At 38.6% G+C, this 14,888-nt stretch overlaps 1 protein-coding gene across 3 annotated transcripts in view; it reads left to right on the forward strand.

Moving 5' to 3' along the window:
• Positions 1–14,888, forward strand: part of amph (amphiphysin) — a 116,750-nt gene that overhangs the window by 81,283 nt on the left and 20,579 nt on the right. For 2 of the 3 annotated variants that reach the window (XM_088919400.1, XM_088919401.1), the window contains exons 12-17: positions 5,639–5,749; positions 6,668–6,691; positions 7,577–7,600; positions 10,071–10,103; positions 12,615–12,674; positions 14,486–14,599. In XM_088919400.1, the coding sequence (XP_088775526.1) occupies positions 5,639–5,749; positions 6,668–6,691; positions 7,577–7,600; positions 10,071–10,103; positions 12,615–12,674; positions 14,486–14,599 (366 nt within the window). Of the gene's footprint in view, positions 1–5,638; positions 5,750–6,667; positions 6,692–7,576; positions 7,601–8,087; positions 8,463–10,070; positions 10,104–12,614; positions 12,675–14,485; positions 14,600–14,888 lie in introns of all 3 variants that reach the window. The other variant, XM_088919402.1, reaches the window with a different exon arrangement.

Below are 14,888 nucleotides of genomic sequence, written 5' to 3' on the forward strand. Positions count from 1 at the left end.
CTTTCAGATATTTGTTGTCAATCTGTACCAAATTTGTTACTCTTTTGAAACTGTCAGTAAATAAAAAAGAGACAGATCCCGAAACATTAATGAATAACCAAGTTTCTTGGAAAATTCAGTTCAATGTACCAGATTAATATTACATGCAATACTCATATACTGTATATTTATTTTAAAAAATAAATCACATTTTGGAAGATCCATCCATCCATGACCAAACACTGGGGATCTCAGAAGTATAGGGCACAAGGCAGAACTACACCCTGAATGGGATGTCGGTCCATCACAGAGCCCGCAGACACACTGGGACAATTAAAAAACAGTGTCACGGACATCCAAGACGACTAACCGTGGAGAGCAGGAGAGCGAAAAAGACCCATATGCGTAGTGGCAGAACGGGAAAAAGGCCGGGGCTCAGCAGTTCAGGAGTCAGGTAGAAACCAAAGACCTCAGGCAGCGGACGTGGGGCGACCTGGATGGTAGGTGGGTTTCAGGACATCCGAACGTCGATGCTGAGCACTGGCAGAATGAAAGACCCGGAAATATATAGCCCAGGGAAAGAGGGAGAACGGAAGGACCGCAAAGCAGGAAACTAGAGACAGGACAGAGTAGGAGCACCCTCTGCAGCCAGAGACAGTGACAAACAGCAATTAACTTAGCCAGCATGTCTCTTGGAAGTAGGAGAAAACTAGTACTGTACATCTAATGAAAACATACATGTATTCAAGTAAAGTCCACATAGAGGGCTGCCAGTCCAGAATCTAGGGCCCAAAAGTTATGAGGCAATTTCAGTAATATTGCTTTTGGTTAATTTCACTACAAACACAAGGCTTTGAAATGAAAATTTTCTAGAGTCTAGGAACTCTAATCTAAAATGTAATACAGTTTGAATTCCCTTTTCCTTCATTTAAAAATTCTGATACACAACAAATGGTCTAATTCCTATGGCAATCTGAATAAGGATCTTCCCTTAATGTTGTTATCATGGATTCATATTTTCAGTTCTATATTTATTATAATCATGTGTCATTTCAGCATTGCGTTTTAATATTCAGGTTTTTTGCACTGTCTGGTGACAGCTTTATTTTAATTGTAGCAAGGTACTTATACTTAATCTAATTATATAAAAAATGAAACACTTGCAGCAGTATTTACTGGAAGGGTCTTTTATATAGTTAAACAAAAGATTAGTGCTGTCACAAAAGATTCTAAATGTTTCTGCCTTCACATTAGCAAACAGAATATCTTGAACAAATCCATTCTTAATGAGTCATTTACTGCCTTAGCATAATGAATATTTAATTTAAAATAAACTGTACCGGTTTCTCAGCAAAGTCATTTCACTAACAGCTACAAGAAGGAACAAATCCCTAATTTAACCCATTAGCGTTGCTTATCAGTCACTAATTGAGAGGTTTATATAAGAGCAAATCACATGTTATATTAAAGTAATGTATAATGGCCTCCAGCCAACAGAGGAGTCACTCTGTAAGGTATCGATCTTCTGGTAAAATCTGAGGTATTGCACTAGTTTTCTTAATGCTATGATGCATGTTTCTATGTTTTTGGATGCTCCAAAATAACATTCAAAAGACCAATTAAATATAACCTTTTTTTTGGATGGGGTCAAACTTGGGTATTTTGATCAGAGGAGAACTATCAGCTATCAGTTTTATCCTTTTTCAGCTTCATATGCTGTTTCTCTCTTAACATCTTCTGTTCTACTTTGAATGGACATGATGTACAGCAAATAAGTGAACACCATAGAAATAGCTATTTTCAAAAATATCTGGGCAACTGATTTTTTTACTGTAACCTGTTTATTAGATCCCATTCTTATTGTTTTATTTCTGCCCTCAAATGAGTCTTTGATCACTGAAGTGGTACCAACGGCCTTTAAAATGGCTTCAGTTACCCCAGTGCATAAATAAACAACCATGGTCCTGGACAATCTAAACACTTTTTGTCCTACAATATATCCAACCTGCCATATCTCTGAAAAATTTTAGAACATGCTGTTGCAATTCAACTAAATAACCATCTCACAGCAAATAGCCTCTTCCAAACCCTCCAATCTGGTTTCAGACTTTTCCACAGCACTGAAAGAACCTTATTAAAGTTAATAACGATCTTGTAATGGCTGCTGATTCCAATTCGCTATCCTTATTCGCTTTGACCTCAGTGCTGCTTTTGATATCAGATTTTTTGATAGTTAATCATAACATCTTATTTTCTCATTTTGAGACTGGAGTTTGAGACATTGCTTTTAAATAGTTTGTCTCTTACTTTACTGACCACCGACACTTTGTCTCTCTGGGGGTTTTCAGTTCTAAAGTTGGATTTGTTAAGTCTAGTGTTCCTCAGGGGTCAATACTGGGGCCCCTACTATTTAGCATTTATATGTTCCCACTTGGTCAGTTATTAAAATCACGTGGTCTGAATGATTATTTCTGTCCTGTTGATGCTCAAGTTTACATCCATACTAAACTTGAAGTAGCTGTTTCTGCACTCTATAACTGCATCTCTGATGTAAAATCCTGGATGACTCACAAGTTCCTTCATTTAGACCGCAACAAGACTGGGGCCATGCTTCTTGGCCTTTCCCATCTACTACTGTATCTAAAGTCAATGCAGTAGCCCTATCTGTGCATGATACTTGAATTTTAATCTAAATTTAAAAATCCAGGGAAATATTTGGCCCAAGCTTGACATGTGATCCACATGTGCAAAATATTGCCAAAACAATATCATTCTTCCATCTCAGAAACAACATGTCCTGTGTTGTCTCTGACTGTAGTAGAAAGGCTGGTCAACACATTCATCTTTTCCAGAATGTATTACTGCAATCCCCTACTTGCTGGGATATCTAAATCCACACTAAACAAACTTCAGTATGTCCAGAATTCATCAGCCAGAATCCTGACCAGGTCACAGGTGATACCATTACTCCTTTTCTGGAGTCCTTGTGCTCCCTATCAGGTTCTGTGTCAACTTTAAAATCCTCATGCTTACCTCAATTCAATTCAATTCAGTTTTATTTGTATAGCGCTTTTTACAATGGACATTGTCACAAAGCAGCTTTACAGATTTCCGGGCCTGAACCCCCAGTGAGCAAGCCAAAGGCGACAATGGCCAGAAAAAACTCCCTCAGATTAAAGTAGGAAGAAACCTTGAGACGAACCAAGACTCACAAAGGGGCGAGCCTATCCTTCTTTGGCCCATACCGGGTTCATTAAAATGCACAGCTATGAAATTTTGTATTACATGGTGGGAAAAGCAGAGTAGTATTTTCAGCTCATGTATGGTAATGTCCAACAGTGTCCAGAATGTTCAGTTAGTTTCCTTCGGTTGTGATTTTCACAGGGAAGTTGAGTTCGGGGGTGAGGGCAGGAGAGAGTACACCAGGGTCGTTCAGTCCAGTAGCCTTGTAGAGCCGAGTCTGGCAGGTGCTCAAGTGAGCAGGACTGCAATATCAGCTTTAGCAGATATAGATGAGGAAGGGCTTTGTAGAGGATTGGCTATTGATTTTATGACCGGTAGAAGGAGCTGGATTCTCCAAACAGTCCACCTCAGAAGGAATGGATAGAAAAGAGATAACGAAGTATTAGTGAATGACAATGAAAGTAGAAATTGGTAGATTGCATGGTCTGCTTTTTCTAAGTATTCATCTGTAGGCTTGACTAAACAAATATATTTTTAGCATAGATTTGAACATTGAGTGTGTCTGAATCCTGTACATTTGTGGGAAGGCTGTTCCATAATTGGGGAGCTCTATAAGAAAAGGCTTTGTTGCCAGCTTTGACTTTTTTAATTCTAGGTACAACTACTGTAGGTAACCTGTAAGTGTACAAGAGGGATTATAAGGGACTAAAAGATCACTCAAATATTGTGGGCCAAGACCATGCAGAGCTTTATAAGTGAGCAACAACAATTAATAATAAATGTGGAATTTAACAGGAAGCCAATGTAGAGATGACAGAACAGGAGTAATATGTTCATATTTTCTAGTTCTTGTGAGTACTCTAGCTACCGCATTTTGAACTCACTGGAGTCTATTTAGGGACACCTCACATAAAAGGCTCGACGTGGTTTGCCACCTCCGTACCTATCTGTCTTATTATCCTACTACTCCCCACCATGGAATCTTTGTTCACCTGATTGTGGTCTCCTGTTTGTCTCTCAAGCTCACTTTAACTTATTATTATTCTGTCTCATTCCCAGTATCTGGGCAACATTAGTCCTTAAATCAGGAACCCCCTATTCGTTGTGAACTTTAGAGTATAACGAATGTTAAAGGCATAAAAATTGTGTCCATCTTCACCTTCTAGACAGGGGTATTGTGAGCTCAGACAGTGTATGTGCTATATACAGTAGGTTACAGTTTCCTGTTTTACTATTTTCATTTGTGTTATTGTTTTTACGTTTGTGTTTAATGGCTTTTAGAGTTAATGAATGTGAGGAGATAAAATAATCAAATAAGGAGATCATTACCCTTGTTTTGAAGGCAAGGCTCTGGGGGCATAAATCCTAAGATTTGCCCTGTTACTGCAGCGATTCAGAGTGACCCAGCATGATGATGAATGTAAGATCAAAATTACATTTGATGACAGTGTCAATTAATGCTCCCCCCTCCCCCCCCCCCCCCCACTAGGACAAAAAATAGCACAAAGGATAATTTGGACGTTTGAATTCTTGAAAGAGCAGCAGGCCTCTGTGGTATTTGACGTGATAGCTGTCTCTTGAAAGGCACTCTGAAAACAGTAAGGTGCTTTATGAGCAAGGTTTGGGCACGTATCTGGAAATGCAGTGCCTGTTACTTCTCTGACAACTAACATGCTGCTGAGGTTTAGCAGGTTATTAGAGCCTCTGAGACAAGTTGCCTTTTGATCAGACATGAAAAGAACAAGCTCCAGAGCAGCTTTTATGTCCCCATGAGTCATCCTTTTCTTTAAGCGCTCCTTTAGTTCAGTCAGTCTTTATGCTATTACACATCTTTCAGAAAAACTCTCCTCCCCAGCCTGTATTTATAACTAATAGGAATTAAAAAAATGCAAACCCCAACTCAGCTTAATATGTAATTTTGGAGACACAGGCAAATATAAGTTTGTGTATTTGTATACACTACTGTATATACTGTAAGACTTATAGTTTAGTATAGTGTTTGTGTATACAAACAAATCTTTATTTTAGTAGGCTGCCCTTTACATTATATCACCTCAGCTTGTTGTAAATAAATTAAAAAACTCAGTCACAAACAGAAAAGGCATTGGTCAACTGAAATGTAATATACTGTTCAAAAAGCTAAAGAATTCGGGGGAACCACAATTCTGTTACACCACGTGTTTTTGCCAAGTTGTTTTAACACTGATATTCTTTTTGCTTAGCTTCCTCACCTTCATTGTTTTTTAGAAGTTATTTGTAAGGGGATACATGTTTCAAACATTTAACCAGCTAGGAAAGAAGTCTTTTTTTTAAATTAGTTTAACTTTCAATGCTACTTTAAGGCATTGACCGTATCTTAACTGTTGTTCATTGTTATTAAAGGAGCCTGCTCACCTGAAGTTCATTTCTTCCAGCAAACAGAGAGGAACAGAGAGGGGAAATCAGATCAATTGTCTAATTTTATTTCCCCTGGTAGAACGTAGCGCCAGAGCCTGTGAAAGAGGAATCTCTGCTAGATCTGGACTTCGACCCATTCAAACCAGACTCAACAACACCAGTTGGAAAGATGCAGTCTGCCATCTCAGAGGTACTTTTCTTTATGGTTCGGAATGCACACAGAGAAATGGAACTATTTAGTTATGCTTGTTCATGCGTTTGTGCATTCATGTCCCCTTACTGATCAAAGGAAAGCCAACTACCTTGACTTTACGTTAACAGCAGTAAATATGCCACATCCAAATTAAAGCATTTACCACCATTTAACATAAATCATATAAACATATTTTAATGAGAAACAAGTAAAGGTTTATTCCATGCTGAAAAGAGAAGAAAAGAAACACAACGTGTCACACCCGAAGAAGGCTCCATAGCCCAAACGTTGTGTTTTTCTTCCCTTTTCAGCATGAAATAAACCTTTACTTGTTCCTTTGCAGCTTCAGCATGTTGACACAGCTACCTGCTTGAAATATTATAATGAGCATTGCTTTCAGTTCATATATCAGTTTCATGGTTTAAAGGCAGTGAGCATTCTTTTCTTGCTAAAGGACTGACAAGTAGAAAAACAGTTAAGCTCTTACAGGTACAGTAGTCGTCTGTTAATTTAAGTATGCTGAAGCTGGAATTGAAAAAAAAATGAATAAAACATGTTTACATGAAAATAAAACAACATCAAAAGCAACAGTGGGTAACTGCAGATTAAAATCACAGTACTGGATGGCTTTTTTGGCAAAGTCTTCTCCCGTTTTGTGAAAACATTTGCAATTTGTGATTGAGCTGGTTTCATTTCATTACCAAAAATGTGAAGAAATCCTCAGACATGAGTCATGAAAAAATAATAATGATGCATGTTGCTATTTTATGACATGACAAATTATTGAGCTCTTTGTTTTCTAAGTAAGAATTTGGAACCAAGCTGTAATCGTTACCCAACAGAGGAATACAAGTGAGATATATTAAGTAGCCTGTTATTGCCTACATAAATAACTCATGTTGTTCTGTTTTGCAGACATTACCATGGGATTTGTGGACGGTAAGGTTTTATTTTCAACTTTGTATTGTTTTGATTGGTCTTGTCCTAGTAAATGTAGTACACTATTCTAGTTTTTGTTGTTGCTATAAACATAATACATGAACTTGCCTGATTTTCCAATGCAAGCAAGTCTGAATAGGGGATGACTGTAAAAATGAAATGACTTGCAGTTTGCATTGCACATATAATGTTAAATGTGTTAAAAGAAGGAGTAATTGTCCTTCTTTGATCCCAAGATGGAATGATAAAAAGCTGAAAAAAAGGTTTTCAATGTTTTCTGTAGACTGTAGATTTCAACTTTGGAATGATCAAAGTAGGGTGCACATCAAATCCTATAGGTTATCTATGTTTGTTACAAGCAAGGAAAGTGCTTCACAGGAATGAAGGGGTTTTGTTTTAGCTTTGTCCCTGCAATTAGAGTTAACTACTGTAGGTCAGGTTTGTTTGAACGCAAGTTAAACACAGGAAAGATGCTTCTATCCACGTGACTGAATAATTGTAAACAACATTATATAAATTATAAGAATAATTATTTGCATCTCTTTGGGATAGCACTTTTATCCCAAAAGATTCCTTATTTAATGCTCAACTATCATAATTTATCATTTCTAATTGTTTTCCTGTACATACAATACAATACTGCCAATGTCTTTATGCCCCTTAACATACACTGATATTGCTGAATGGTATTATGTTTCTAATTCAGAGCTAATGTCTGACTTCTGTCTTGTTAAGCTCACTAAAGGCATGGCATAATGAAATGTAGTACAGTAGGTTGCAAAGCAAACGCTAAGATTTCTAGTTTTGGTTTAACTGAATTTGAAAATTATCTGCTAATGAAATTGTTACAAACCCATCTATTTGTTTCTATTTGTTTCTATTTAGGCAAGTTCTGGTCCTCCCCAACCTGTAAGTAGTCATTAGAAAAAGAATTAGTTCTGACCATAGACATTGTTATTTTTTAAAATTTAATTCATTTCAATTATATCATTCTGCTCAAGTTTTTAATTTTAAGTTATATTATAAGCAGTTAAAAAAACTTGAAGGACATGGAAATTGGTGTCAGCTGAACAGCGGAATTTAGATATCAAAATTAGATGATTCAAACAAGACTTTTGCTTTGCTACAGTATACGTACAGTAATGTTAGTTCGTAGAAACATTTTTTACACAATTGTTCTGCTCATAAAAATGTGTGCCTCATCTTATTCAGTCTCCTTTGCTTCCAAGTGCATGTCATTGGCTATGCTTTAGACATTTCCAGTATATTTAAACAATTATATATCATGCTTTGTCCTTTTTTGTTTCTTTTTAAATTTATCTGATCAATTTTTGGATTTCTTTCTCATTTTAAATGGCTTTCTGTTCTTTCTTTACTTTGTCTTGCTGATCCAAAGCCTGACTCTTCAAAAAGTCTTTCTCTCTGTAACCTCGCTATGGATGACAGTGCTCAAGGTCACAATGCAGAAGACATTACCCGGTCACATTCGGACCAGGGTTCGAGCAGCAGCTTTGCCACAAACTGGGCCACAGAGTTTAGTGTTCCAAGTGATGGAGGGGTGGCCTCCCTGGAATATGGAGAATCCGAGCTGCCTCCTCCACTTCCATCTTCCCAGGGGGAGCAAGAGTCCATGGAAGATGTTAGCCAGTTATTTACACACTCTGGGGAGGCTGTAGAGGGCCAGGGAGAGAAAGGGCATGCCTGGCCACCAGCGGACAGCTGGGAAGAGGCAACCCAGGAGGAGAAGGAGGGAGATGCTGCAGGAGCAGAGGTTAGGAGCTGGGAAACCACTGAGTATCCAGATCCGAACCTAGACTGTGTTACCCGTGCTGTAGGTCATGGCTTGATGGACACCAAGGGGGCTGAGGCTAATGGTGTTGAGCAGACTTGTACCGAATCTCTTAGGCAGAGTTGGGATGGCAGTGAGCTTAAGATGCCAGGGATTATATTTACCAATGAATATGGGCAGGAGATAGAGGACATCACTCTGGGGAGTGAGGCAGGACTCAGGCTAGTGCAGGACTTCAATAGCACTGACGCACAATACACCTATGAGTTTGGGTTATCAGGGCACGATCCTGTAGGTGGCCTAGGACCTGATTATGAGACAGCAGGAGACTGGACTAGTGAAGAGCAGACTACGCAATGGGAATGTGACACTACAGACCCTCCAGCTGTAGAAGACATTGACACACTGACAGAAGGGGAAGCAGAGAGATGCAGTCCAGAAAATGTTGTGGAGGAGACCTCAGAAAACCAGGGTAGCACAAGCCAAGCTGAACCCATCCTTATGGAGCCTGAGAACCAGGTCAGCAATGCAGCAGGTAGCATTGGTTTTCTAACTGCGTCTACAGGGAGAGATTTGGAAGAACAGAAAGAAACTCCCTTGTCCAGAGGGTCTACGTTTGAGGATGTGTCCAGTGTCACAGTGCCTATGGAGAAATGTTCGAGCTTATGTGATCCCTTTGAAAATGAGAGTTTAGCTGATCCCTCTAAGGACGATGCCACCTGCCAGCCAAATGCACTTCACATGCAGGACAGTGACAACAGGTTGGATAGTAGTCACGTGGCCGAAATTGTTCACGATCCATTCACGGAAAATTCAGAAGGGTGGGTATCAGACCCCTGGGCTGCTAATAAGAACCCAATATGGCCAGAAAACTGGGAACCCACGGTAAGCAATGAGGACTGGGGCTTCCACAGCCCCTCTGAAAGTCAAGCCAATGGCTTTGAACAGTGGCCATCATTCCCTGACACATCTGCTGATAAAGAAGGCACCAGCAGCAACCCCTGGCAAGAGATTAGCGACAGCAGTGGCTTTTGGTCCACTGATGGGCTGGGGGACACTGGCACTAGCTGGGGAGATGCTGACCAAAAAGAGGACTTTCTCGCAACACGAAGTGCAAATGCTGAGAAAGAAGGTAACGTCTCAGGTGAGCCGGGTAAAGACCGGTCCAAGGCGCCGGGTCTCTTTGAAACTGAGAACTCCAGGAATGCTAGCATCGAGAGCTCGTCCAGCCATAAAGATAATGAAACCAACAGCTCTGACTTGTCAGAAGATGAGGTTGCAAACCGGAGATTCGGATTGTTATACCAAGAAATAGATGCTGAGAAGGAAGAGGTACTTAATTTTCTACCCGTGCGTAGCGTAGAATAGTTCAGAGCAACAGCCCCCTTCCCCAAGATGTGACACAGAACCGAGTGTTTCACAACATTCCTCCCTGATCTTTCCTACAGTATCCAGTCTCCTTTCCCGTATCTCTGCCTATTACGTTTCTTTAAAAAGTCATAATCATTCAACATTACCATTGTTACACAATTCTATCTTATTTCCAAGTCATATAGAAATGTAATTTTCTTTCTTTCTGATTCAATATAGGTGTCCAACAATGCTTTTAACGGATTTTCCCAGGTAAAAAACACTCTGAAACGTTAATATGCTTCAGTTGTTAATCTACAGTACAAATTACCAAATGCTGCCAAGCAGCAAAATACATGGATTGTTAAGACAGTCTGTTTTTACTTAATTCCTTCACACCTACTGGCTAGTACCAAAGAACAATCAAATGTTCATGTTTGGTGTTCTCTATTCTGAATTAAATACCATATGGTCTTATAATTATTATACACAAAACATATTTTTCCTTCTACTAACATTACCCTAAAGTTTTCACTTATCAGAAGTGAACTTCATGAGTGATAATAACTAACAGAATTGTTATAAGACCATTATGACTTATGTATTTATATATTTATGTATATATGAAGTAGTGCCACAATGGATACCAAAAATCTATATGAAAATATATCTGAAACTTGAAGCTGGTGATTTAATACAGAAGTATTTTGATCCTGAGAGACCTGCATTTATTAAGAATGACTGTGCTACTGATTTCTTGGAAATGGTAGTGAAAGAGGGTGTCAAATGTATTTATTTATGCAGGAAAAAACAATTGTGTAACAAAATCAATGGCTGCTTCTTTTCCGATTGTTTATCAGGATCTTTCATGTGGAAGTCTCCCTTGTACTATCATCACAGTCCAACATTTCTGAAAGATTCACACAAACATGGATATGTATTTGACTTCCTATTGACCTTAAAGGGGAAAATACAATCCATCACACACAGCAGTCATTGCTAGACATATGTGTAAGCATACATGTATGTGCCAAGAGACATTCCATATCCTAAAACATATTTAACACGCAAGGATAAATGTAAAGAATTACAGTATGCTGTTTATTTCTGAATTACGGTGAAAATATAAAACCACTGACATAAAAGGATTATTGTTTGAAATATAGCTGAAAAGAAGAGTATGAGACGCATTTTGGCAATCTCAGGGCAGCATTCAGGAGTCTTCTTCTTTTGGTAATCTTTTTAATTTATTACATAACATTAAACGTCACTACAAGACAGAAGAGTGTCTCTGCAACATGTACGACCTGCTTATACAGTACAATGCAATGTTCTTGTTATTTATTTTGTGTCTTGTTAGTTTTCGCAGAGGATCTAAAGAGTCCCTATTATTGGCGTGAAATTTAAAGAGTGCATTGTCTTTACCCCCCTCCCCTCAGGAAACATACTCTTTCAGGAGTTAAAATACATTCTCTAGTTAAAATATTAATAATATTTTATTAATAATTAATAGAATCTCTCAGTGGGAGACAATGCATTGGGGCTAAAGGAGCATGAAACTGACTGCCATCACCTTCCCAGGCCAGAAAAAAACTCGGACAGCTGGAAAATTGGAAAAAACTGGTAGAACCTGCAGTTCAGTCCATCACGATATTACCCTCATCACACAATCATCAGAAGGCTAGAGGGATGAGAAGGAAGTGACCTAGAAATGTTTGAGAACTGCAAAGATTAGCCTGCATGTCATGCTAAAGTTCAAACTTATTTTTTAGTGAAGGTTCCTAATATTGTGGCCTAGGACTATACCAATGAGATGGCTTGGTGGTATGGAGGTTATCATTTCTGCCTCACAGCTCCAGGGTCCTGGGTCTGATTCTGGGACCTAAGGGTCAGGGTCTTACATGTTCTACCTGCGGTTGCATACGTTTTGCCAGGTGTTCTGATTTCCTCTTGTTTCCCAAAGACATGCAACTTAGGTCTGATGACTTAGGATTAGATTAGTTTAGACTAATCGTCTGCTGTGGGGTGTTTCTACCAACTCCCATCTCATTCATGGCCATGAGTAGAGAGCTATGGGTGCCTCCCTCTCCTATGCCCTGTAATCAGGATGTACTGTAAGACTTTAGATTTGGAGTATAACTAGTATTACTGGGATCAGTTTTATATGTGGCACCCACTGTTTGGAGGTGTTATAGTAGAAGAAAAAACAGCCAAAAAAAAATTCCTCCAGCATTTTATTGAGGCCTTTCTGTTACTACAGAATTAGCCACAGGGCATGAACTTCATCTTAAATGCCTTAGAACAGCTAATAATCCCGCTTCCACACTGAAAACAAATTAATGGCAAAGAAGTAATTTCAGCAACGCTTGAAAGGGCTTCTGACATTTACAACTCAATATGCAGTGGTGCTCCGCAAGCTTAATAAAAGAAACTTAGACACTAATTAAAATGCGCTGGGGAGTTTATTCTAATATCTAGGGACAGTGAAAGGTCTGCCTTGACTTTTACAATAATTACTCACCTAACAAGCCACAAAACACAACACATGGGCATGCATTGTTTTTTTTTACACCACAAACGCATTCAATATCTTTGATTGTACTGTATATAGTGTTACCTAGGGCTTATTCAAATAGAAATTGAAGTGGATTCCTCAGCTGCACTTTAAACTACTTAGACAACCTCATAGTCATAATAATTATAAATTGCATTAATCTTGTATTGCTAGGATGATTTTTGTGACACAATCTTGTTTTTGTTTTAATTGTCTCTCTCACAACTAAGCTGGACACTGGGGTTTCTGTGTTTACCTCTGATTCCAACCAGAGTGTGTTTGATGCAATGGTGAGTCACCCATTTCAATGCTGAAAATTTTTTTTAAAGTTTTTTTTTCTTAATGCTTAAAAGTGCTTGATCTGAATTAAAAGATATTTTGTAACCCCGCCTGTAATAAGTAATGAATTTTAAAATGTTTACATGTTTATTACTACTTTTGTATGTGTTGTATGTGTATCAGGCCTAACATTAAAAAAGAGACTCGAGGACATGAGCAGAGACTGCATCTGGTCATGTTGCTTCTCAGAGATTCAAAACAGTAGCTTTAAAAGTTCATCAAGCTTTCAGTTCCAGGGGGATATGGTGATGCTCTCAGCCAATATAAATTCAAGTTTATATTATTGCTCTAGATCAGGAATCACCTGGTTTTGTAGATCCCTACTAAATCACCAATTTCTAAAATGAGTAAATTGTAAGTACTCTTCAGCCCTCAAAGACCTGAGTTCACTTAATTGAACAGATTACTTGTTTGATGCATCAGTAGCTTACAGGTGTTGTCAAACTTGTGAAACAGTAAGATCTATGACTATGAGAGAACTATAAAACTACCTGGACTGGAACTCATCAGGACCGGGGTTGCTCTAGGGAAACAAATACATGGACTGAGCAAGTGTATCAGACTGTCTTGTGAGGGTAGTAATTGTTTCATACTGTAACCCTGGTCATATTTCCAGTCTGAAATGATCCTTGAAGATTTAGTAGAGGCTTCTTTGAGTAAGTATGTTTGGCACCTCCTGGGTAAAAAAAAACATTGCTGTAGGTGAAGTTTATTTTTAAAGTACATTATCATAACGTAAAGTACATGGCTTGCTGGGATAGGCTCCAGGTCCTTGGTGACCCTTTATTAGATAAAGAGGTTAAAGATAAAGAGGATGGATGGAGATAAATATGGCTCAGTATATTTGTTTGTAGTAATACGTATGTCATCATAGTAAGAAGATGATGAGTAAATTTCAGGTATTTACTATATTTGTGGTTTTACAATGTCAATAGTCTTACAAGTGTCAAACCTAGACTCGCAACAAAATGTGTTTTAATTCTGATTTGCATTTTTTATTGCTTACTGGATATTGCTTATACACCTTCTGGAACTTTTGACTTATTTTTTTAACAATTCAATTAACACAGTCAATGAAAAGTGTTCCTTTGCCTTGTGTTTCATAAATATACAAGTTCTTTATTTCATGTAAAAAATATACTGTATAAAAGCATACAGAACACAAACAACACCCAATCATAAGCAATTGACCTACCCCTATATGGGAAAATTGAAATTCCTGAATTTTAAACCTAAATAATATTTAATTTTTCCTAGTTTTATTATCTGTACATTTTACAGAGGTTTTTTTTACATGTTGTTAGCATTTCAGTGTATTTTTAATATGTTTTTGACTCGGTATTTCATTGAAAGCTGTAACACAAACAAATCACCAAAGTGGCAGAAATGTCATTGTTCATAAGCCTATAGCCTTTGTTGGTCGAAACAGTAAACGTATGTTTTTTGCATACATACTGTATACTTTCTTGATAGTTTTCCGGTTTGATAATGCCTCCGTTTTTGGAATGTTGAAGAATTTGAGAAGGATGTGTCTGTGCGTGGGTGTTTGTACAGTATATCACACACAGCTTTTTTCCCACAAAATACACAATTTCATTCTGTCACAGAGTGCTTCTTATGAGCTCTTCAGACTAATACAGAATATACAAGAGACCTCAGATAAAGCCTGGTGTTTTAGGTGTGGCTACACTAGTATTAGGTTGAGAGGATATGTGTGTGTGTGTGGCGTGTTTAATGGTGTTCTTCCCTGTCTTCTAAAAAGCCTGCAGCTGAGGCTGCTGCCCCTGCTGTGGACACTGTGGCCCCAGAGCCCGTCCCCGAGCCCAGTCAGGAGCCTCTCCCTGCTGAGCTCGTTGAGCCAGCGGAGAAGGCACCGGTGAGTCTCAAAGCTCATCAGCATCATCATCATCATCATCATCATCATCATCGTATTTGCTATCGTGATAGTCATGCTCTTTCCTCCCCCTCCCCCCCAGTGCCAGCTGCTATCCCCTCCCTTTCATTCATTCATTCATTCATCCGTCCACAGCTTTGGGTATGTTTGTGTTTGCTTCAGGCATTGCGGTCTGCCTTCAGGTTTTGAGCCATCTGCTAAGGAATGTTGCCCTGCCAAGTGTGAAAATAAGCACCTCATTACTTGTGTTTTATCACATTTGTCTGTGATA

Source organism: Atractosteus spatula, chromosome 6, assembly GCF_055471065.1.
Source record: "Atractosteus spatula isolate fAtrSpa1 chromosome 6, fAtrSpa1.hap1, whole genome shotgun sequence".
Taxonomy (NCBI): Eukaryota; Metazoa; Chordata; class Actinopteri; order Semionotiformes; family Lepisosteidae; genus Atractosteus; species Atractosteus spatula.